We start from the raw sequence: 22312 nt of genomic DNA, 5'->3' as shown, positions 1-22312 counted from the left end.
ATTGTCGCTAGCATACGATGCCCTCTCTCCCATAAATGAATTTTTAAGAAAATCACAAGACTAACATATTCCTATGGCACATTTAATACAAGGAAACATTTCAAGGAGCTTCACAAAAGCATTATAAAAAAAATGACAACAAACAGCCTAATGCAATATTGCAGCAGATGACCAAGAAGATTGGTTATAAAGAGCAGTTTAATGGAAGAAAGTAAGTAATGTAAAGACTCAGATGATGAGGGAGGAAATTCCAGAGCTTTGTGTCCAGACATCTGAAGGCCCATGCTATCAATGCTGTTTTTATTCATTCAGAGGCTGTGGGAATCATTGGCTGGGGCAGCATTTATTGCCCATTCCTATTTGTCTAGGTTAACAGTTAAGACTCAACTACGTTGCTGTGAGTCTGGTGTCACACATTTCCTTCTCTAAAGGAACGGATGGTTTATTTCCTCTGTCAATCAACAACAGTTTCATGGTCATCACTCGACTTTTAATTCCAGATTTTTATTGAATTCAAGTTTCACCACCTGCCATGAAACAAAGTCCCTGGAACATTATCTGGGTCTTCTGGGTTAATAATCTAATGATAATAACACTTGGTGATTGCCTCCTTTGCTGCAGTGATTAAAATCAAGAATGCTCAAGAAACCAGATTCCGAGGAGTGTAGATATCAAGAAGAGTAGTGGGGCTGCAAGAATTAGGAAATGCTGAGGCAGTGGATGGATTTGAATAAAAGATGAGATTTTTTAAATCAAGGTTAACCAACAAAGGTCAGGGAGCTCAGTGTGGGAGGTTGACAGGACTTGGTACAACTTTTGTCAATGGCATTAGAGTTTTGGATGATGCTAACTTTACGAAAGGCAATCAAGAATGCGTTACACCAGTTACGTCCAGGGGTAAAAAATGCTTGAAAGAAGATGTCATCACTAAATGAACTAGGGCAGGGGTGAAGTAACAGAGATGGGAAAAGGTATGTCTTAGACATGACACGGATAAATGTTTGAAAGCTTATCTCAAAATTAAATATGACACTAAAGTTGTGAACAGTCTGCTTTAGGCAGTTGCAAGGAAGAGGGATGGAGTTAGGTGTTGGAGATGGAGTTTGTGGGTCTTCCCTACATTTCACTGCAGGAAATTTTCTACTTATCCAGTACCTTGGACAAGTAATCTGACCAATTAGAGAAAGCAAAGGGCCTGAGAGAGGTAGCACTGAGGTAGAATCGGAGGTTATAAAATTCCAGAAATTAGAAGCAGAATTAGACCATCTGGCTCTTTGAGCCCCCTTCACCATTTAACATGCTTATGGTGGTTCCTCTATCTCAACTCTCTACTCCTATTCTCTACCAACACGCTTGGCACCTCAGCGTCTAGAAATCTACTCCTTTCTTAAATATATTTGGTAATTCGGTCCCCACAGCCCTCAATGGTTGAGAAGTCCACAGGTTCACCTTGTTCTGAGTGAAGAGATTTCTTCTCATCCCAGTCTGAAATGGCCAACTGTTTTTTTTCTGAGACTGTGATCCTTTGTCTTGTTTGCTCCAGCTGGGGAAACATCATCCATGCAAACAGTGTGCCAAGCTCTGTCAGAATTTTGTACGTTTCAGTGCAATTTCCTCTCATTCTTTTAAATGCCAGTTAATACAGACCCAGTCAACCTAATCTTTATCCTGTAACAAACTTGCGAGCCCAGGAATCAATCTGGTGAACCTGTGCTGCATTCCTCTTTAGCAAGTATATTGTTTCTTGGATAAGGGAACTAAAAGTACACCCAATGCTCCAGGTGTAATCTCACCAAGGCGCTGTTGCAGTTGCAATAAGCCTTCCTAGCTCCTGCACTCAAACCCTCTCGCAATGAAGGCCAAAGTACTTCGCATTCCTAATTTCCTGCATGTTTGTCTTCAATGATCAGTGTACAAGAACACACAAGTCCCTTTTCAGATCAACTTTTTCCAATGTATAATTATTCAAATGATATGCTTCCATTTCGTTTTTCCTAGCAAAATGGACAACTTTGCACTTTTCCATATTATGCCGCTTCCTACACGCATTTACCAAATCGCTCAATTTGTCTAAAGTTATCCTGGAACCTTGAAACATTCTTCTTATCACCCACACTCTCTCTTAGTTTTATGTTATCAGAAATATTACATTTGATTTAATATCCAAATTGTTGACTTATATTGCAAATAGCTGGAGCCTAAGCACTGCAGTTCCACTCTTGTCACCACTTCCACAATGAAAATTACCTATTTATTTCTCCTCTGTTTCCTGCTTGTTAAGTGATTCTCAATCCAAGCCAGTGTATACCAGGATGTGATTGTAGTAGAGAGGATGCGGAAGAGATTCTCCAGGGTGTTACCTTGGAGTGATTCTGCTATGAAGAGGGAATAGATAGGCTGGGGTTGTTTTCCTTACAGCATTGATGGCTGGGGGGGAGAACTTGATTAAGGTGTACAACATTATGTATAGCATAGATAAAGTAGACATGGAGAAACTTTTCTCCTTTGTAGAGGGTCAATACACAAGGACACATTTTTAAGGCAAGGAGCAAGAGATTTAGATGGATTTTAGGAAAACATTTTCACTCAGAGAATTGTGGATATCTAGAACTGTCTGCCTAAAAGGATGGTAGAGGCAGAAACCATGAAAACATTTCCACACTATTCAGATGAGCACCTGAAATGACCTACAAGCCAAGAGTTGGAAAATGGAATTAGAATAAGTAGATGCTTGATGACCCACATGGACATGGTGGACTACAAGGCCTTTCTTCCACATTGTAAGAATCCTACAACTCTCCACATGACCACCAGGTCTTGGTTTTGCACACTAACCGTTTACGTGGACTTTATCAAAAGTTTCCTGAAAGTGCAAATACACCATCCTCACTCGTTCAACCCCACCTATTCTCACAGTTACATCCTGACAAAAAATCCAACAAGTGTGTCAACCATGGTTTCCTTTTCAGAAATCCATGATAACTTTGTGAAATCTCATTTGTATTTTTAAGTGTCCTGTTATCACATCCTTTATGAAAGATTCCAACATTTCATTGCTACTGATGTTAAGCTAATTGATATATGATTCCCTGTTTCCTACATCCTTTATGCCACCTCCAATCTGTTACATTTGCCACCCTCCAATCTGTACAAACTATTCCAGACATCTTGAAGATAACCACCATTATTCCCACTAAAACTGACCTGTTTTCAAATAAAATCAGTACTGTCTATGCATCAAGCCCTAGGAGCCATGAAAGGTAACAGTGCATGAATGTGAAGAGAAGCTATTGCAGATGATTCTCTGGCTTCAACTATACACAGATGAGAATAGACCCAGGCGAACACAATCCCATCCATCTGGACAATGGAGTAGAACCATAGATAGCTGTTGTTGCGATCATCCAGGACTACAGACACTTAAAGATAAGAACCAATAGCTTATCTCAAAGCACAGTCACATAGATATCATTTGTGGTTTTGATAAGAGCTGGGTCCATACAGTGGAAATGTAATCAAAGAGATTGAAACTCAGTTTATGGGAAATCATAGAATCAAAAAGCGATAATTTTAAATAAAAGCAGAAACCACCAGAAACATGTGGCAGGTCAGGAAGGATCTGGAACAAAAACTTTCAACTTTCAATTTGTTGATTTTCATTGAAGCTCTATCAGGAGCTGCCAGACAAGTATTGACAGTATTTTCTATTTTTGTTTCAGATTTCCAGTATCTGCAGTATTCTGTTCATTAAAGGATCAGAAAATGTATTTGAATGCAAAATATACTTAGCCCATTTTTACAACTATCTTATAGCACATTGCAGGATGGTTAGGATAGGGACTTGACAGGTAGATGTGGAAAGGCTTTGTCCACCTTGTGGGAGAGTTTAGGACCAGAGGGCATAATCTCAGAATAAGGGGACACACAAGTAAGACAGCAATGAGAGGGAATTTCTTCACTCAGAGGAAGTACTGTCAAGGCTGAGACAAACACCTTTTTAATCAGTGTGAGGATCGAGGATCAAGGGTTCAAGGGAAAAGACAGGAAAGTGTTTTGAAGATTAGCATATCAGTCATGATCTCACTGAACGGCAGAGGAGACTCGGCCGCATGTTCCTATGTTTTTTATGGATCGAAGTCCCAGCTGTTCCAGGAGTGTGAGGTAACTTTTCTGAACAGGTTCATTAGGAAATATTGAATATTATAATGTCCATCTTCACAACTAAATTCACGTGATTCATATTGCAAGAGAATAAATTGAAGTTTTCAATCCAAAAAATGTAGTGGGAGTGTCGATTAGGAATATAACAATTGAATTACACCCCCACATCCAATGCTGGGAAAATACCTTGCACAGCAGTTACTGGACTAGTAACCCAGAGGCCTGAATTATTGATTAGGTGACCCTTGATCGAATCCCTGTACAGTAAGTGGGACAGTTAAATTTGATTAAATAAAACAAACCGATGTAAAAAGCCGGTCTCAGCACCAGTGAAACTACCAGGTTGTCATTCAATGATGTATTCTGCATCTTCTGCTGTACTGCCCTCCATGGGTAAGAGAGCACAGAGGCAGGTAACTTCCCACCAGGTTCCTCAGCGTTGTTTAAACCTGGAGGTACAAGCAGAAGCACGTATCTGCCTGACTCACCCACAGGCCACTCCTCCCTGTCTGCCCAGTGAAACAAGAACCTCCCTCTTTCTTTTTCCTCGCCTCGCCTGTCGGACACCACCACAGAAGCAGGACCCGGTGAAATCACATCTGCTACAAAACCGAAGGTAAGGGATTATTTAGCTCAACTGGCTGCACGGCTATTGCCCAAAAACAAGACTGATGCCAGCAGCATGGGTTCAATGCCCGGCACAGGCTGAGGTTTACCATGAAGGACTCCCCTCGCATGAGGTTAAACCAACACAATTTGTCTCTCTCTGACGATGGCGACCTTTAGCCTGATGAAAACAATTCTCAAAGTAGTTCAATGCATCTGGACCACGTAGCAAAGATACACTACATGACCAAAAATTAAGCAATGTAAATATTCTATCTGGAGGTCTTAGGATCCATTTCTTTCGAGAACCAGTCAGAGCAATTTAGTTCTGTCGTTGCAATAAACTAATTATTATTCATTTATTTGCTCAGTGTAGGCTTTAAACCGGGGCGAGAAAGTGTTGTATGTTTGAGGTTCCAGGTTGGAGACTGTCTGTCTGTTCTGAATCGTTTTTTTCTCTTTTAAGCCAGGCCGCTACCACGATGTAGCGCATGAACTGTAGTAACCTTTTTTTCTCAGGCGTTTGAATGGGGGAGGGGGGAGTTGATCATCTCATGAGCTTGTGGTCCAGCCCTGCGTCTCCTCTCATTGGACTGAGCTGAAAACCCAATCTGTCAGGCCATGTGGCGTGTCGAGCCGGCGAATCAGCCATTTAAATAATGTAAAGCAGCGTTGAGAGGCGCAGCCCAGCTTTCACAGGCAGCTAGCCTCCCGAGGTAGTACAGACTGACACACACAGAGAAATAGAATATATTTATTTTGAAAAAAGAACAAGAACAAGAACAAGAACAAAACCCTGCACTGATTCTACTAAATACACCTCCAAAACAAAAGAAAGCGAGACTTGAGAAAAATCTCCTGGAATTTGAAAGACAGGTACGACTTTCACTTTATGTTACATGTATGTTTGAATGACTGGGATGATTTGAGGCTTTGAAGGACCTGGCCGAGCGAAAGGGGGACGCGATGAAATAAAACACGAGGAAAAGCTGCTTCTTTCCAGGTTTTTGTTTCAAATGGTGCTGTTAGGTGTACCTTTTGGGGGGAGCCTAGCCCCGAACTTGTGCAAAAGGTTCACTATCTCCTTTCTGTTAATTCACGACGTTAATGGGCATCTTGTAGAATCTGGCCCCCACCTTGCTGCTGTTGCTGTCTGAATTATGTTGCGGTGCACATAAGATTACAACGCTGCCATTTTTTAGATGCATCCTTCATGTTTCATTCTGGCTGTTTTTATATCAAAGGAAGAGTCCATTGGCACTGAAGATATTTTATTTATAATTTTATTTTAAGAAAGGGTATTTGGCGAGATCTGGCTACTCATTTTTATTTGCTGTCTCTCGGTAATGGCAGAGCACGTTGCGGATGTTGGGATGGTCGGCCTATGTTGCAATATTTCAGAGGGAGGTGTGGGCGGCTCTTCACCATTTCGGATGCTGTTCACGGGCCTCCCACTCGCCGAGCCGCGGGGAGGAAAGGATGTGAAGTCATTGTGTCAGGATACGGCGCTCCAGCCCCTGGCTTGGGAGAAGGAACCGATTTCACCAGAATTGAAATCGGCAGCGAGACTGCATATGGGTCAGCCGCAGTCCAGCGCCGCGCTCACTCTGGGGGCGGCCGCCTGCACAAATAATGCAGAATCAGTTGTTCTTTTCATTGATTTTATTTCCAAATTCGTGTTTCCATGAAGATTTGCAACCTCTGTGTTGTCCTCTTTGGATCGCCAGGCTCTATAATGACACACAGATCTATTTGTTTCAATGTCGGGAGCCCCTGTTATCCCAATCCAATCGCTTCCCTGAAAGGTGTGTAATAGCTGTTGTCAACCATATTTTAACCCAGCTCCAAATCTAGTCTTCCTGTGCTGCTCATCTTTGCAGCCGATGGCCGATAATAGAATGGAATTTATTGCAACCCAGCCAATAAGATCTTCAATGTAGCTAAATTCCACTAAGTCCCTTCACATGTTTCAATGTTGATAGCAGATCTGCGCAATATAGCTTTATTTTAGCCTTAATATATAAGGCATATAACCAATCACTTCATATTGAACCAAATGTAACCCTGACTACTATGTAATACATAGATTGGCATGGAAATGTGGCTGTCTAGGATTAAAACTAGCAATGCACAGATGTTCTATTCTCCCTTAACCTGGTCAGGATTTTGAGAAACCTGTTTTTAAACGTGTAAAAGTGAAAGAAGCTGTCCTGTCTAACTTGTATTTTCTTACCATGAAGCTTTCTCAGTAAGTATTCTATTGTGTTGACAGTATGAGCAACAACAAAAGCCACTTGTATTTCCATAGCAGATTCAGCATCTAGAAAGTTGCAAAGTTGTTGTGGAAGCATAAAGAAAAATGGATGCCAAGGCGAGAGGAGATGTTGGTCAAAGAAATGGGTGAGGTCAAAAGAAATCAGAGAGGCATTTCCAGAGCGTGGGTTCTAGATGGCTCAGCCACCAATATGCCTTTGAGGAAGGGGGTGGGGACAAGAGTTCAGTATCGGATAAGCAAAGGGTACAGTGAAGAGGGGTTTAGGTGACAGTGTGGAGATGATGATTTCAGTGCTTTGGGCATTTTCCTCGGCTGGTGGTGGGGTGTCGTGGCGGGGCATGCAGTGTAATGACACAGAGCCAGTGGAGGATTCAGAGGGGTAAAGATAAATGTTTTCAACATGCTAATGCCACTGTTTGAATAATGTAACCAAGTAGTAATATGTAAATGTCAATGAAGAAGGGATTGAGGCTGGAGCTTTAGTAACTGATGAGGTGATAAGGTTGAATTGGGAACAGAAAGCATTGCTAGAAATAAAACTAGAAAATGCTGGAAAAACTCATTTTAAGTTTGGTAGTATCTATTGGAGACAGAAAATCAGAGTCCCATAACTGCAGAATTGAAGGGTAAGAGTAAAGGTTTTGCCGTGGATGAGGCCAAGACAAGTTGAAGAGTGAGGTTGTCATAAAAACAGAAAATGCTGGAGAAAATCAACAAGCCTGGTACACCAGTGGAGAAGGGAACAGAACTAACATTTTCAAATCTGATATGACATCTTCGGAACAAACGTAGCACTAGTCAGAGCCAACCCAAAGCATTGACTCTCTTTCTGTCTCTGCAGATTCTGCCAGGCCTGCTGAGTTTCTAGAGCACTTACTGTTCTTATTTTGGGTTTCTAGCATCTGCAATAATTTTGTTTTTATAATTGTGAGGATGCGTTCGAGCAAGTTTGGCAGCTTCAAGATGGAAGATCAAAAAAGCACCAATTTTTCCAGTGTATTTGTAAGTGATTTGAGTGGCTTTTTCTAGAAATGGATGCAGGAGGAAGAACCCCTGGTAGATTATCTCAACACCAGGATGTCAATATGACACTCAGTGAAGTTGTGGTTTGAATAAGGCCTTGTTAATAGAGTAACATTTTTTCTGAAGGAAAAAGAAGGTGAAGGGTGGAGTTGTTGCAGAAGGAGTTTAATGATTTTGGACCTGCAAGTAGAGCCCAAGAGAGTTGTGGTGGGTGTCTGAAATTTGAAGGCAATTAATGAAATTAGTGCCAGCGGCTGTGTTTGCATAGGTATGTCTTTGGGAGAGAAGGCAGGCAGTTGCAGTTGCTAAGAAGGCAACAGATGCTTCAATTCTTGGGTGAGATCAGCAGAACATATGGTAGCCTGAGCGCATCCAGGCCTAGAACCAGAATCTAACAGCAAGTAGACAAAACTAATGGCTTAAAAATGTGAATCACTTGTTAACAAGATTGACTTCCTGGGACAGTTACTAAGTTTCCATAGTCCGTGATGTTGAGAAGAATCGTTTAATGCGCATACTTTCTCCGTGCATACACATCAGTTGGAAATAATTAATTTGGTGGCAACTGTGATGTACCAAAGAAACAAAAATAAATTCTCTCTTGGTGCAGCAACAGGAAAGATAAGCCATTTGGAAGAGGTTTACTCACTCTTTCCATTAATTTACTAGCAGTAAATGGAAATTGATAAGAATCCTAAGCAATCTTCTGATTAGATTTCTTGCAGTTTATCTCTGTACATTTGCAGACTTTGTGAAGAAATAGGTAACTTAGTATAATCTGTGTGTTTTTGTCTTGTTTGTCAAAGTTTCTTTTGGAACAGTAATTTTCAAACTGAATTTTTTTTGCACCACTTTATATCCAGATACATGTTGCAAATAAGTGCCATTTCCAGCAGGAATCAAGACCACAGCTCATAAAAATATAAGGCGGAATTTTCATTGTGTTGTTTTCACAGCAAAATAGCTTTGAGGCCTGCTGTTACCTTACAATGGAAATTCCTTTTCTTTCTCTCTCCTTTTTCTTGTTCTCTTTTCTTTTCTTTTCTTTTTTCTCTTTTTTTTTCCGTCTCCCCCTCCGTCTCCCCCTCCGTCTCCCCCTCCGTCTCCCCCTCCGTCTCCCCCTCCGTCTCCCCCTCCGTCTCCCCCTCCGTCTCCCCCTCCGTCTCCCCCTCCGTCTCCCCCTCCGTCTCCCCCTCCGTCTCCCCCCCCGTCTCCCCCCCCGTCTCCCCCCACAGACAACGGACTGTATTATGAGGAGCCAAGAAAATTTACTTAATGGTTTGTTAGTCTCAAATCAAAGCATGATTTAGAACAATTCTGTACAATGCTCTGACTTTAAAATGCCGCAGGGTAGCTTTGCTCTTGGTTAGGAACATTGAATGGTTTGTAGAAGCAGTAAGCATCAGTAAGTATGATCTATAGGAAAGTATTTGAAAACAGAGTCCAGGCTTCAAATTTGTTTTTTTTGTCAAGCATGGTTTCTTCATTTTTGGTTCTTCAGCCACACACTGTTAGTTAAGGGTAGTGAGGTATTCAGTTTTGATACATATCAAAAGGGACCTATGGAGATATGATTTACAAGTCTATGAGGAATGGTGCTAATTGATCCTTTTAAAGTATTCCTATGGGCATGACAGTCCAACTGGACTGCTTCAGTGGCTGCTTCATGTTGAACAGATGTACCATTCTGTTTTTACACTTGTTTCCGTTGAAAAGAAATGTTTATTAATGTAGTCCTATGTCGAGCTTAAAGTAGAACAATTCCTGCAAAAAGATGAGCCATAGCTGGGAACCAATAACAATGCATCAAGCCTCTGGCATGCTTCTGTCGTTCACGACACCAGGTATAGGCACTTAATTGTTGCCAATGTTTGACTTTGAATTTATCTAACTAAGGGTCAACTTAAGGCTTTGTTAAACCAAGCAGCCATGGTGAAGAGGCACATTTTGCCTGTTGCTGCATGGTTTGTAATAGAAAAGGAAGTCAGTTTAGGCCTGAGTTAGACATGTTGGGAATATTCTCTGTGGCTGCATCTTTGAGAAGTTCTTGGACATTTCATATACTTTCAAAAGTTGATTTTTGAAGTAGATTGTTCGCAGGTAAAGGGATGACGGGCAAGAGGGGGGCTTTCAAAAGTGTGATAATGAGAGTTTAATGGCATCATGTTCCAGTTAGATTGAAGGGTAAGGCTGGTGAAAGAGGGAACAATGAATGAACAAAGATATTGAGATTCAACTCAAGAATAAGAGAGAACCGTCTAATAGATATAGACACCTAGGATGCAATGAATCTCTTGAGTATAAAGGGTGTTAGGGGGATTCTTTAAGAGTGAAACCAGGAGGGTGAGAAGGGAATTGAGAATGCCTTGGCAGATAATGTTAGAGATTTCACGAATAGATTGAACAAAAGAACAAGCAGGGAGAGAATAGTGCCCACTAAAGGTCAACGAGGTTGACTGTGTTGAACCTCAGGAGATGGGAGAGATGCTAAATAAAATGGAGACTAGAGAACTTGGGGAAATAAATATTAATGTTTTGGGAACAGGTCATGTTACAGACGAGGAAGTGCTGGTCTTAGAAAACATTAAAGGTGGATAAATCTCTGGGACCTGATCAAGTATATCCCAGGACATTGTGGGAAGTTAGGGAAGAAACTGCGGGACCCATAGTAGTGATACTTACATCACATTGTAACCATGGGTGAGGTCCTGGAGGATGGCTAATGTTGTGCATTTATTTAAGAGGGTATAATGAGAAACCTGGGAACTATAGATCTTTGAGTCTGACATTGGTTGTGGGTAAGTTTTTTGGAAGGGATCCTGAAGGATAGGAATTACATGCATTTGTTGAAGCAAGGACTAATTAAGGGTGGTCTACGTGGCTTTGTGCTAGAGAAATCATGTCTCTCAAACTCACTGGAGCTGGAGGAACACAGCAAGCCAGGCAGCATCAGAGGAGCGGGAGAGTTGATGTTTTGGGTCAGGACCCTTCTTCAGAAATGGTGGATGGGGAAGGGAGCTCAGAAATAAATAGAGGGGAGGGATGGGGCTGGGGAAGGTAGATGGGATGATGATAGAGTGCAGGTAGAGAATGGTGGGGATTGGCCAGTGAGATGGAAAGTGTTGTCTGTTGTGAACAGAGCTCAGGCGCTCTAAAACGTGGTGTCCGAGCCACCGCTTGGTCTCACCAATGTAGAGGAGGCCACTTTGGGAGCAGCGGATGCAGTAGACCACATTGTCAGATGTGCAGGTGAACCTCTGTCTGATTGTGATGATTGGTCCCTTGGATGGAGGTGAGGGGTGAGGTGTAGGGGCAGGTGTAGCTCTTGCAGGGAAAGATGCTGGGGGTGGTGGGGCTAGTGAGGAGTGGACGAGGGAGTCCTCTCACCCACCTTCCTGCAAGAATAGGATTCCCTGCTCCCAGTTCCGCTACCTCCACCACATCTGCTCAAAATGGGATGTTCCACTCTCAAACATCCCAGATGTCCTGTTCTTTCAAGGATCCTAACTTAGCCCCTTCGGTGATCGAAAATGTTCTCAATGACCTCTCTTGTGTTTCCTGCACCTCTGCCCTTTCATCCCCTTCCCTTAATCAAAATAAAGATAGAATCCCCCTTGTCCTCGCATATCACCCCATTAACCTCTGTATCCAACGTACCATTCTCCGACACTTACACCACCTACAATCTGATCCCACAACCAAGGATATATTTCCCTTCCCACTCTGCTCTCTCTGTGACTCGCTCATCCGGTCCTCAAGCCCCCTGCAACCAACCACAGGACGTGCTACACCTCCCCCCTCATCTTCATTCAAGGTGCCAAATGAACCTTCCACATCAGACAGATGTTCACCTGCACATCCATCAATGTGTCTGTTGCATCCGCTGCTCCCAATGTGGCCTCCTTTACGTCGGGGAGACCAAGCGGAGGTGCAGAGACTGCTTTGTGAAGCACCTGCACTCTATTCGTGACAGATAATAACACCTTCCAGTTGCGAACTATTTCAACTCCCCCTCCCGCTCCCCAGGTGACACATCCATCTTGGGCCTCTTCCAGTGTCACAATGATACCACCTGGAAACTGGACGATCAGCACCTCCCATTCTGATTTGGGAACCTACAGCCCAATGGCCTCAATGTGGACTTTACCAGTTTCAAAACCTCTCAGCCCATGACCAATCCTCCCTCTCCTCCCCGCCTCCTTGACCTGACACAACCTGTCCATATTCTCTCCCATCTATCTGCTTCTCCCACCTCACTGACCAATCCCCACCACTGCCTACCTGCACTCCTCTATCACCATCCCAACTATCTTCCCCATCCCCACCCCTCCTCTCTATATCTGAGCTCCTTCCTCCCGCCGCTCCCCCCACCATTTCTGAAGAAGGATCCCGACTGGAAATGTCAACTTGCCTGCTCTTCCGATGCTGTCTGGCCTGCTGTATTCCTCCAACTCCACACTGTTATCTCTGACTCCAGCATTAGCAGTTCCTATTATCTCTCTCAAACTCAATTGAGTTTTTTTTTGAGGAAGTAACCATAAAGATTGAGGCAGAGCAATAGACGGTGTTTACAGGGACTTCAGTAAAGTCTTTGACAGGGTTCCGCATGGTGGCCTAATTAGTAAAGCTGAATCACATGGGATTCAGAAGGAGCTTGCCAATTGGATAGAAATTGGCTTGATAGGAGACGAGGTAGTGGTGGAGGTTGTTTTTCAGGCTAGAGGCCTGTGATCCGCAGTGTTCCACAGGAGTCTGTATTGGGCCCACTTTCGTTTTTGTCATTATGAAAAGGACTTGGATGAGAATTTAGCAGGCATGGTTAGTAAGTTTGCACATAACCCCCAAAACTGCTGGTATAGTGGACAGTGAAGAAATTTACCTAAGATTACAAAGAGATCTTGATCATTTGGGTGAATGGGCTGTGCAGTGGCAGATGGAGTTTAATTTGGATAAATGCGAGGTATTGCATTTTTGTATAACAAACAAGGGCAGGACTTGTACAGTTAATGGCAGGGCCCTGGGTCGAGTTGTAGAACACAGTCACCTAGTTGTTCAGGCACACAATTCTTTGAGCATAAGAGTTGGGACGTCATATTGAGGTTGTATGGGACATTGAGGCGTCTACTGGAATATTATGTAGAGTTCTGGTTGTCCTGCTATAGGATGGATATTATTAAATTGAAGAACGTTCAGAAAAGATTTAGCAGAATGTTGCCAAAACCGGTAGAAAATAAATAGAATATGTAAACTTAATACTTGACTTCACATTCATTTTGAATTTTTATTTTCTGCTGTTTACTTAGTGTCACTGTCTTCCTAAATTGATCTTGGAAGCAGTTTATTTCCCAGACATGTTTCAGTTAGTCTATAGAACTGGATTCCCATTTAATAATTAGTTTTCAAGAAGAAAACAGCAGGAAAAAAGGATTTAAAACAAACAATTTGCCAGCAGTATTGAGCAAACACACATGCATAAACTGTGGGGGAGATGAGGTAGAGGTTGGTGCTGAAACCGTAAGAAGTGCCACTTCTCTTGTGTTAAGTGCTGCATTCTCTGGTGCCTCACTTATCATAGTGTGAGAGAGTTCAGGGTTCCCACACAGATACCAGTGTTACCCTGTAATCATTTATTTTGCACTACATTTGAAACAAGTTGGAAATGTAGACACTCACCATTGTGCGCATTCTATCCCACTTACCATTGAGGAAGCGATCCAATTTACAGACTCTTAACAGTTTTGGGAAAATTAAGGATCTTTGTAAAAAGGAATTGTTGGGTTTGATGTTCATCATACTAAGCAAGCAGCATGACTTTCAGTTAAGGAAGCTTTGAGCTAAAAGGAATGAAAGGAAAATCTACGTTAGAGTTATAAATGTCAAATAGTAGCTGCCCTGAAGATTTGTGTTAATAAATCCACTGAACCATCCTGATTTGGGAGTTTTTAAATCTAACCCCTCTTCTGTGCTGGGTTGGCAAACCTTGGCCATGCAAAAGATGGCAATGACATAGTGATTATCACTCTGGACTAGTAATCCAGAACGAATGGTATAGAGATGTGTTTGAGTCTAATCAGGGCAGAAGGTGATGTCTGGAATGAAACGCTAGCTAATGACTGGCTTATAAACAAACAATCTAATGCTTTCTTTCAGAGAAAATCTGCCATCCCTGGCTGGCCTGGCCAACATGAGACTCCGGACCCCCACAACTCTTAACTACCCAAGTCAATCAGGAATAGGCAATAAATGCTGGCCGAGCCAGTGATGCCCACATTTATGAACAAAGTTTTTAGAGAATAAGAGCACAACAAAATGGGCAAGGACCATGCATCTTGCGGAGAGGGAAATTGTGTGTGGAGCTGAGGGCATATGGCACTCTTTACGGTTAAAAAACTTGCTGGCACAAGTGTAGGGTCACATTGCAATGACAGGACATTGATGGGAGATTGAAGCACTGTCTGTACTGAGGTGTTTGTCTCCTGTGCAGTAAGACTGCAGGACAAGTCAGCATCTTTATAAAAGAAAGAGTTGCTATTTTAAGGAATAAATGCTGCCGTGATACTGTTGAGGGAAATGAACTTGAGGCTAGTAGAACAGAACCAGAATAGGGACCAATGAATGCAAGTTTCCAAGCTCAAGGACAGTAGGTTTGCTGTGGAGAGTCATGATTTCTTTGTGCCTGCTTACTGCAACGTGGAGGTGATTGGGAGGTGTTGAGTAAATGTAAATTAGTTTCTTTAATACTTTTGATCTAGTACCCGCCTTCTGTTTATGTTGTGTAGAATGGGATAAAAGAGAAATTTGATATTGATTTGTAACAATGAATATTCTTAGAAATAATGTTATATGCATATATATTTGGCATGACATTAAAGATAAAAGTTCAAAATCACTGCAACTAATTTGCCAAATACAGCAGTTCATGGGTAGGAGACTTTACCTTTTTTGTATTGATATTTTTATCAGTTTAATTCTTCACCTTTTTTGCCTTAAGGTCACCATGCCTAAGGAAAGGGAGAGGTTGAGAAGGAGAATCCTTCATGGCAACCTCAGCTGGTGCAGGAATGAACCCATGCCGTTGGCATCACTCTGCATTGCACAACAGCCAACCAGACAACCAAGCACAATTTACACAGACAGACACAGACCAAGAAGTCAATCCTGCTGAAAACATTTGACAGTTAGACATATCAGTTCTTGAACGTAGTGTGCAGAATATATGTGCTGACGTTACATTTGAGGTTTATCTTATTATGACTAACACAGATAAAATTTACATTTCCAGAAATAACCTAGACATTTGACCTGAATACGGATATAATTCCAAAACACAGTTGGACATGAATACAGCCATCTGCGATATGATAATTATGAAGGATGAAATTACATGCTGTGGTTTCCATACCAAAGGTTTAGGTAATCAAATGCAGGATATAAGAAAGAAAGCAGAATCTGCAAGAGCCTGCCAATGGCAAAATACTTTTCTTTCTGAATTGGCCTGGCTGTTGCTGCTTCTACAACAACGACTTGCATTTAAGTAGCACTTCTAATAACTAAACATCCCAGGGCACTTCACAGGAGAATTATAAACTAAAGTGTGACATTGAGCCACATGAGATATTGGGTCAGTTGACTAAAGTTTAAAGAGGAGTCTTGAAGGCCGAATGTGAGGTGGAGAATTGTAAGGGGGCAGTTCTACAGCTTAAGGCCTAAGCAATGGAGAAATGGTCAACAGTGGTCGTAGGGCCACAATTGACAATTCATGTGGCACCAGAATTATAAAAGCACAGATATCCCAGAAGGTTTGAAAGATTGGAGGAAATTACAGAAGTGGGACGGGCATGGCTGTAGAGGGATTTGAAATCAGAGATGAAAATCATACTCCATTAGTGCACCTTTGTTTCTTTGTTTTGCAACCCAATCTGCCTTCCATCTGTGCCATCCCCACCATTCTAGCTGACCTGTTTAGGAAAAATATCGCTACCTTCCGAATTAATCTCAACACTGGGATATGCCTGGTGAGCCCTATTAATTTTCTATCAAGACTAAACCAAATGTTTGTACTGCTGAAGGAATCTTCCTAACCCACCCCCCCCCCGCAAAAAATAGGGACACTTCCTGACTCCCACTGTGAGAACACGTGGAGAGAAGTAGGACATGTGGCAGGGCAGCATGATTAGTCAGATATGCAGCCTGACTAAGAGGCACAGAAGGACCAACTGTGCGTGGTGGTAAACATTAGCGAGGAGGTAGCAGTTTAAGGTGAGAAGATGTTTTATCTTTGACCAAATGTGTCTGGAATTTGGCCAACTGTGACCCTGCTTAAGCGTCCATTTCGAAATACTGAAAGAAATTGAAAGTTTAGCATCTCTTGCACAACCAATAAATTTTTTTGAAGTGTGGTTATAATTGTTCTGTAGCCAGATGTGGCAGGTAAATTGTGCAAGGCAGAGGCCCCACCGATGGCAAATAAAGGAGGGGGGAATTCTAGTGAGAGAGATTGAACCAGCTTTTGCCTCTGGTCTAATATGCTGAGGTGAAAGACAGAGGAATTTAGAAAAGGAAGAGGCAACGATGAAACAACAAGGTGTAGAGCTGGATGTACACAGCAGGCCAAGCAGCATCAGAGGAGCAGGAAAGCTGACGTTTCGGGTCTAGACCCTTCTTCAGAAATGGGGAAGGGGGTTCTGAAATAGGGAGACATGGGAGGCGGATAGAAGATGGATAGAGGAGAAGATAGGTGGAGAGGAGACAGACCGGTCAAAGAGGTGGGGATGGAGCCAGTAAAGGTGAGTGTAGGTGAAGAGCTAGGTCAAGAGGGTGGCATGAGGTTAGTAGGTAGGAGATGGGGGTAGGGCTCGGGGTGGGAGGAGGGGATAGGTGGGAGGAAGGACAAGTTAGGGATGCGTGGATGAGCTGGGCTGGTTTTGGAATGTGGTAGGGGGAGAGGAGATTTTGAAGCTTGTGAAGTCCACATTGATACCATTGGGCAGCAGGGTTCCCAAGCTAAATGTTAGATGCTGTTCCCGCAACCTTCAGTGGCACTGCAGGAGGCCCAGGATGGACATGTCGTCCAAGGAGTGGGAGGAGCAGATGAAATGGTTCGCGTCTGGGAGGTGTAAATGTTTGTCAACCACCGAGCGTAGGTAAGGATGAAAGATGTGGGAGAAAGAATGAGGATGAAGTAGCAGTGGAGACAGACTAGTGCAGGCAACATAAATCCCTTTGATCGCAGAGTATTTTGAGCTCGTTATGGAGTTGAACAGGATTCCAGTGATGAATAGAGAATCTATAGGCACATTGCATTTCGCCTAGTCATGCTGAGAGACAAAGACCCGATGGCACAATTTGAAGAAGAGAAAATTTTCTTTAGCTGCACCTTTTTTTTAAAAATCTTGACTCTGCCATGCAAATTGAAATAGAGAAACAGGCGAGTAAATAAGTGCACCTAGAAAAGTAAAGAATATACTGAAGATGTGATGAGAAGAAACAACTTGATATAAAACAATAGTCCACAAGCATAATCACCTTTCACTGAAAATGTGGGATTGAAAACAAAAGTGTGGGAGGTTTTGCAATTTTTTTTGTCTTTTTTAGTTGTTGCATTGGCATCAATATACATAAACGAGAATGTACAGAACTACCAAGTGGAGATGTCAGCAAAACATGTGATCCATTGGAAAAATCTGACCAGGCTGTGAGCAGCATTGAGGAGAATTTTCTCAGTGTCTGAACAATCTGGGTAGAGGTGGGAAAGCTGGGAGAAAATGGTGAAGCTGAAAAATAAGATTCTTGACATCGAGGAAGAAAGTGCTTGATTCTCCCTTTGATGTTTCTATAACTAGATGAGAATCTCACTTGTAAGGATGCGAACCCTATTTGAATACATTAAATTACTTTATTGCCTATTCTCCCAAACATTGGTAAGAAACTGAACAGTGCCAACTCCTACTTGAAGGTCACAATGATAATCTGATGGTTTAACTGCATCTCCTCGAGGCCTACCATTACCCAGTACATCGGGGCACAATCCATTGACAGTGACCACCTACACTCTGTCCGCGGAAGTCACTATTGGCAAAACGGCACCCTCACCACATCACCCATGGCATGTCCCTGACTCATTTAGAATTCAGTTAACTACTTCAATACTGCACTTTGGAGGTGACCAACACCTTGTGTTGCAATGTTGCTCCCCAGTCACTTAGCACACAGGGACAGTCACCCATTTCATACCTCTCAGGGCTGTGAGCTTGTTTTCTTAACACTTACTCACTTTGTGTTTACTTAGTCATTCACAGCATTTTTCTGCCTTGCCTTTTAGCACTGACAGAAAGCTAGCATTCCAACACTGAATATTCAAGGGGGGCGGTGGGCGTGTTGGTGTACAGCAGCAATGCACCTACGGTAACGTGGCAGCAGTGTATGCAGTAACTAGCCTGCACATCTGAGGGGTGTGCTCCTTAGCCCAGTGAAGGGGTGACTGTCAGGAGGCTGACCCACCCTCGGTCAGGAAAGGTGGTAAATTGTTTTAAGTGAGTAAGACAGAAACCGGAGGTTAGGAAGGGTTAGTAATTTTGGGAGGAAGGGGTGAGTGATAGCCATTGAGGAAAGATGCTGCATGCAGTAGTGAGGGGGAAAGACTGAGCCTTAGTGAGAGGTGGGTGGAGTAACAGAGCCGGTTAATGTCACTCAGCAGAGAGAGGAAAATGGCACCAACCCATATAGAGCACACAAGGCCACCTAACATGTTACGGCATTAGCTGAGAGTTCCTATGGACCACGGACACCACACTGACGCAGGTGACTGCTACAGTGCTCCCTTCCCACAGACCTGGTGAAAAGGGGATGGCTCTCCTCATACACCAGGGATCCTTTGTGAAGCCATGTGTGCCTTTGCTTTTCTCAGCCATGTTGTTTGGAATTGCACAGCTACACATTAAAGGCAGCTCCTGGCCTGCAGCTGCGGTTTGAAATGGCACTTGTGCTGTGAATGCCAAAAGGACTTGGCATGGATGAGCACTTCTTCTGAGAACAAGACTGTGTGTGAAAGCAGTGCAATGGAGCCAGGATGTGTAACTAATAAGGTGCACCATGGAGAATTGTATAAGAAAAGGCTCAAGGGCTCAAATAGGGAAACCCTCCATGAAACTCCCTGAAATTGACACTTAGCCATAATATGGGACAATCCCGCCCATTATGATTTGGATAACTGTCTCCATGATAGTTTGGCCCAGCGCAAGGTAGTGGCAGAAGTCAGACTAATAATATTGAATTTTAAAATGATTTTGGTTCCTTTTTTTAATATATAAAAGACCTGACTGAAATATTTGCCTGTGTGATGGCACATAGTGATTCTGCAGCAGCATAAACTGGAATAAATCACCATGATAATACCCCGCTCAAGTTGACAGGTGAGACAGCAGCAGTACAAATGGAGTTCGCTTTACCACTGTGCTGTTGGTTGCATCTTCAAGAGCATCTTGTTTGTAATTTGGTGCCCCAATGACCTAATTTCATTTTCAAACTTAAACAGCACTGCAGTTAAATTATTTTCCTTTTGAGAACATAATTAAGGTCTAATTCACAGCAACTTTGATAGCTGAATTGTGTTTATGGATTTATGGACAGTAAAGGAATGATCTCGCAGATGCTATGCCAAAAATTGACTGAGATTATGCTTGAACTGGAGAGTGCATTAATGTGACATGAGACTGAAGTTGTTTATTTTGAAACTTGTTGTGAATTGCTTGCCCTCAGACTGACATCTGTAGCTGCACAGTACCTGTTGAAAGCTTCTAAGCAATGTTCAATTTTCTTCTAATGAGAGTTAGCCAGTAGTTGGAATTTATTACCCCTTGATTGTTTTTCTCCCCCGCTTACTACACAAGTCAATGATCCTGATGTGGAAGCAGCAGTAACCTGTGTAGCTCAAGTGTCCATTTTTCACCTTGGCTAGTCTCCAAATTGGACGTGTCCTTTGGCAGATAACCCCCACTGGGTAGCAAGTGTATTGATTATCCTATCAGTGAGAGCCAGTGGATTTGCTTTGAAACAACTAATTGTGCAACGAAATGATAACATCAAAAATACTAAATTTAGTTATGGTTTTTAGGATCTTTCGCGTGCTGATTAGTTGCCATATGTCTGATATTACTACAATGACTACAGTTAAAAATGATTTAATTATCTGTGAAGTGCTTTGGAACATTCTGAACACAATAAAGACTCTAGACAGATGAATGTCCATTCTTCACTTCTTTGGCATTTGTTACTTTATGTTGCAGCCTATGAGTGGAGCCAGAATGGAAGATATTGTGGTAGCAGGAATTGCAGGAAGACTGCCAGAGTCGGACAACCTGCAGGAATTTTGGGATAATCTCGTCAATGGCATTGACATGGTAACAGATGATGACAGACGATGGAAGCCAGGTGAGTACTGAGGGATTTGAAAGTGTTTGCTGTTCATTTTCACGATTATTAAGTACATTCAATCTTTTTACTCTCAGTCCATTTATAAGATCTTTTTCTTGTGTTACTCTGCGTTACTTGCTATGAATCTTTTCTCATGCCGTTTCTTTGTTAAGCAAGAAAAAAAGCAGTTCTAACTGTTTGTTACTGTTTACAATGTTATGGTGTTGAAAAGTTGCAAACATTAGAGGAAGCAGAATGGCAGTATTATGAAGTTCTGGAGAAATGTATAAAACGATGCAGAGTTTTAGACAGGGAACACGGTGATTCATCCTTTTGAAGAGACCTTCTCTGTGGAGCACATTTTCTGCTTTTGACTAAAAATATGTTTCATTCCAGGGATTACAATAATTAATTCTGCTGTATTAATACTTGAGACAAGAGAAGCTTCTCGAGAGAATTATAATATGAATGCAAAATGGTTTAATTCCTCATCAATACAAATGAGGTGTAAGCCCAGAGTAAAGGCTCAACCTTTCTCTGGAATTAAGTAGTTTATATTTCCTGGAGAAAGGAGTCTCGTTCTCATTTGTATCACTGTCACGTCCGACCGTTCGTGCAGCTGCTTCCTACAATGATATAATTGTATTACAAGTGTAGCCCAAAGCTCCCTGGAGAATAAATATCTGCATTATTTCTCAGTTTTGAAGAAATAGATGGGTTTTAATTCTGCAAAATGTGTGTCGGCTTGGCTCTATTGGTAACATACTTCCTTCAAGGCCAGATAGTGTAGTTTGGAGTCTTGGAGACTATAATTGAGTGCATCATTGGAGGTGCTATCTTTTGAATGAGACTGTAAACCAAATGTGTTTACAACTTATAAACACAGAATGCTGAAGAAATTTAGCAGGTCTGGAGACCAAAACATGAGTAGCATTTCAAGTCTGGAAAGATTCTTCTTTTGAACTTCCTTTCCACAGATGCTGCAGAGTTTTTCCAGCTTTCCCTATGTTTGTTTGAGATTTCCCGTATCTGTGGTATTCACTAGGCCTGCTTGCGCAGGATTATCCAAACACCACAACCAGTACCATCTCGAATGATGAGGGCAGCAGCTAGACAGGGGCATTACTCATCAGAAATTCCCCTCCATGCCACCTGCAATCCAGAATTGGAAACATATTGCTATTGTTTCAGTGTCAAAATCAAAATTGTGAAATTGATTGCAAATCGTATGGGTGTACGTATACCAAATGGACTTCAGTGGCTCAAGATAGCTCCCTACCCGTTCTTGACGCAATTAGGGATGGGCAATACAAGCTGACAGCAAAGCTCCCATCCCCTGAATGACTTTTTGAAAATCTTCAGCTGACAGTCAATTTGTTCCTGAATATTTCAGCTCTTTATATGAGCACTTAAAAGTGAACCAGTTTCCCCTTATTTTTCTTGGAGTGTTTGGCCTTCGCTTAGCATCCCTCTTTCTCATTTCCTGTTTCTTTTGAGCACAAATTAAACAGCAAATCATCTTTTTTGTTTTTAGTTTAAATTTAATGAGTTAAGGTATTAACATTTGTCTTGATTTTTCTTCTAGGACTATATGGGCTCCCTCACAGAAGTGGGAAACTGAAGGACATCAGCAAATTTGATGCCTCCTTTTTTGGTGTCCACCCCAAGCAAGCGCACACAATGGACCCACAGCTCAGGATCATATTGGAGACTGCATATGAAGCTATTGTCGATGGAGGTGTGCACAATATTTTCTGAGGTTGCAACTGTGCTGCATTTTGAACTTGCAATTGTAATAGATCACTTTCAATGCACAGTTTTTGAACGGTAATTTAA

At 42.2% G+C, this 22312-nt stretch overlaps 1 protein-coding gene across 2 annotated transcripts in view; it reads left to right on the top strand.

Moving 5' to 3' along the window:
* Nucleotides 1–4645: 4645 nt before the first annotated feature.
* The window catches only part of fasn (fatty acid synthase), an 84350-nt gene continuing 66683 nt past the window's right edge, over nucleotides 4646–22312 (top strand). The window contains exons 1-3 of one of the 2 annotated variants that reach the window (XM_048555027.2): nucleotides 4646–4777; nucleotides 20350–20494; nucleotides 22062–22214. In XM_048555027.2, coding sequence (XP_048410984.2) covers nucleotides 20353–20494; nucleotides 22062–22214 — 295 coding nt within the window. In that variant the 5' untranslated portion in view covers nucleotides 4646–4777; nucleotides 20350–20352. Of the gene's footprint in view, nucleotides 4778–5429; nucleotides 5644–20349; nucleotides 20495–22061; nucleotides 22215–22312 lie in introns of those variants that run through there. The other variant, XM_048555028.2, reaches the window with a different exon arrangement.

The sequence above is a fragment of the Stegostoma tigrinum genome, chromosome 22, assembly GCF_030684315.1.
Source record: "Stegostoma tigrinum isolate sSteTig4 chromosome 22, sSteTig4.hap1, whole genome shotgun sequence".
NCBI classification, from domain to species: Eukaryota; Metazoa; Chordata; class Chondrichthyes; order Orectolobiformes; family Stegostomatidae; genus Stegostoma; species Stegostoma tigrinum.
This window is presented reverse-complemented; position numbering and strand designations above follow the sequence as displayed.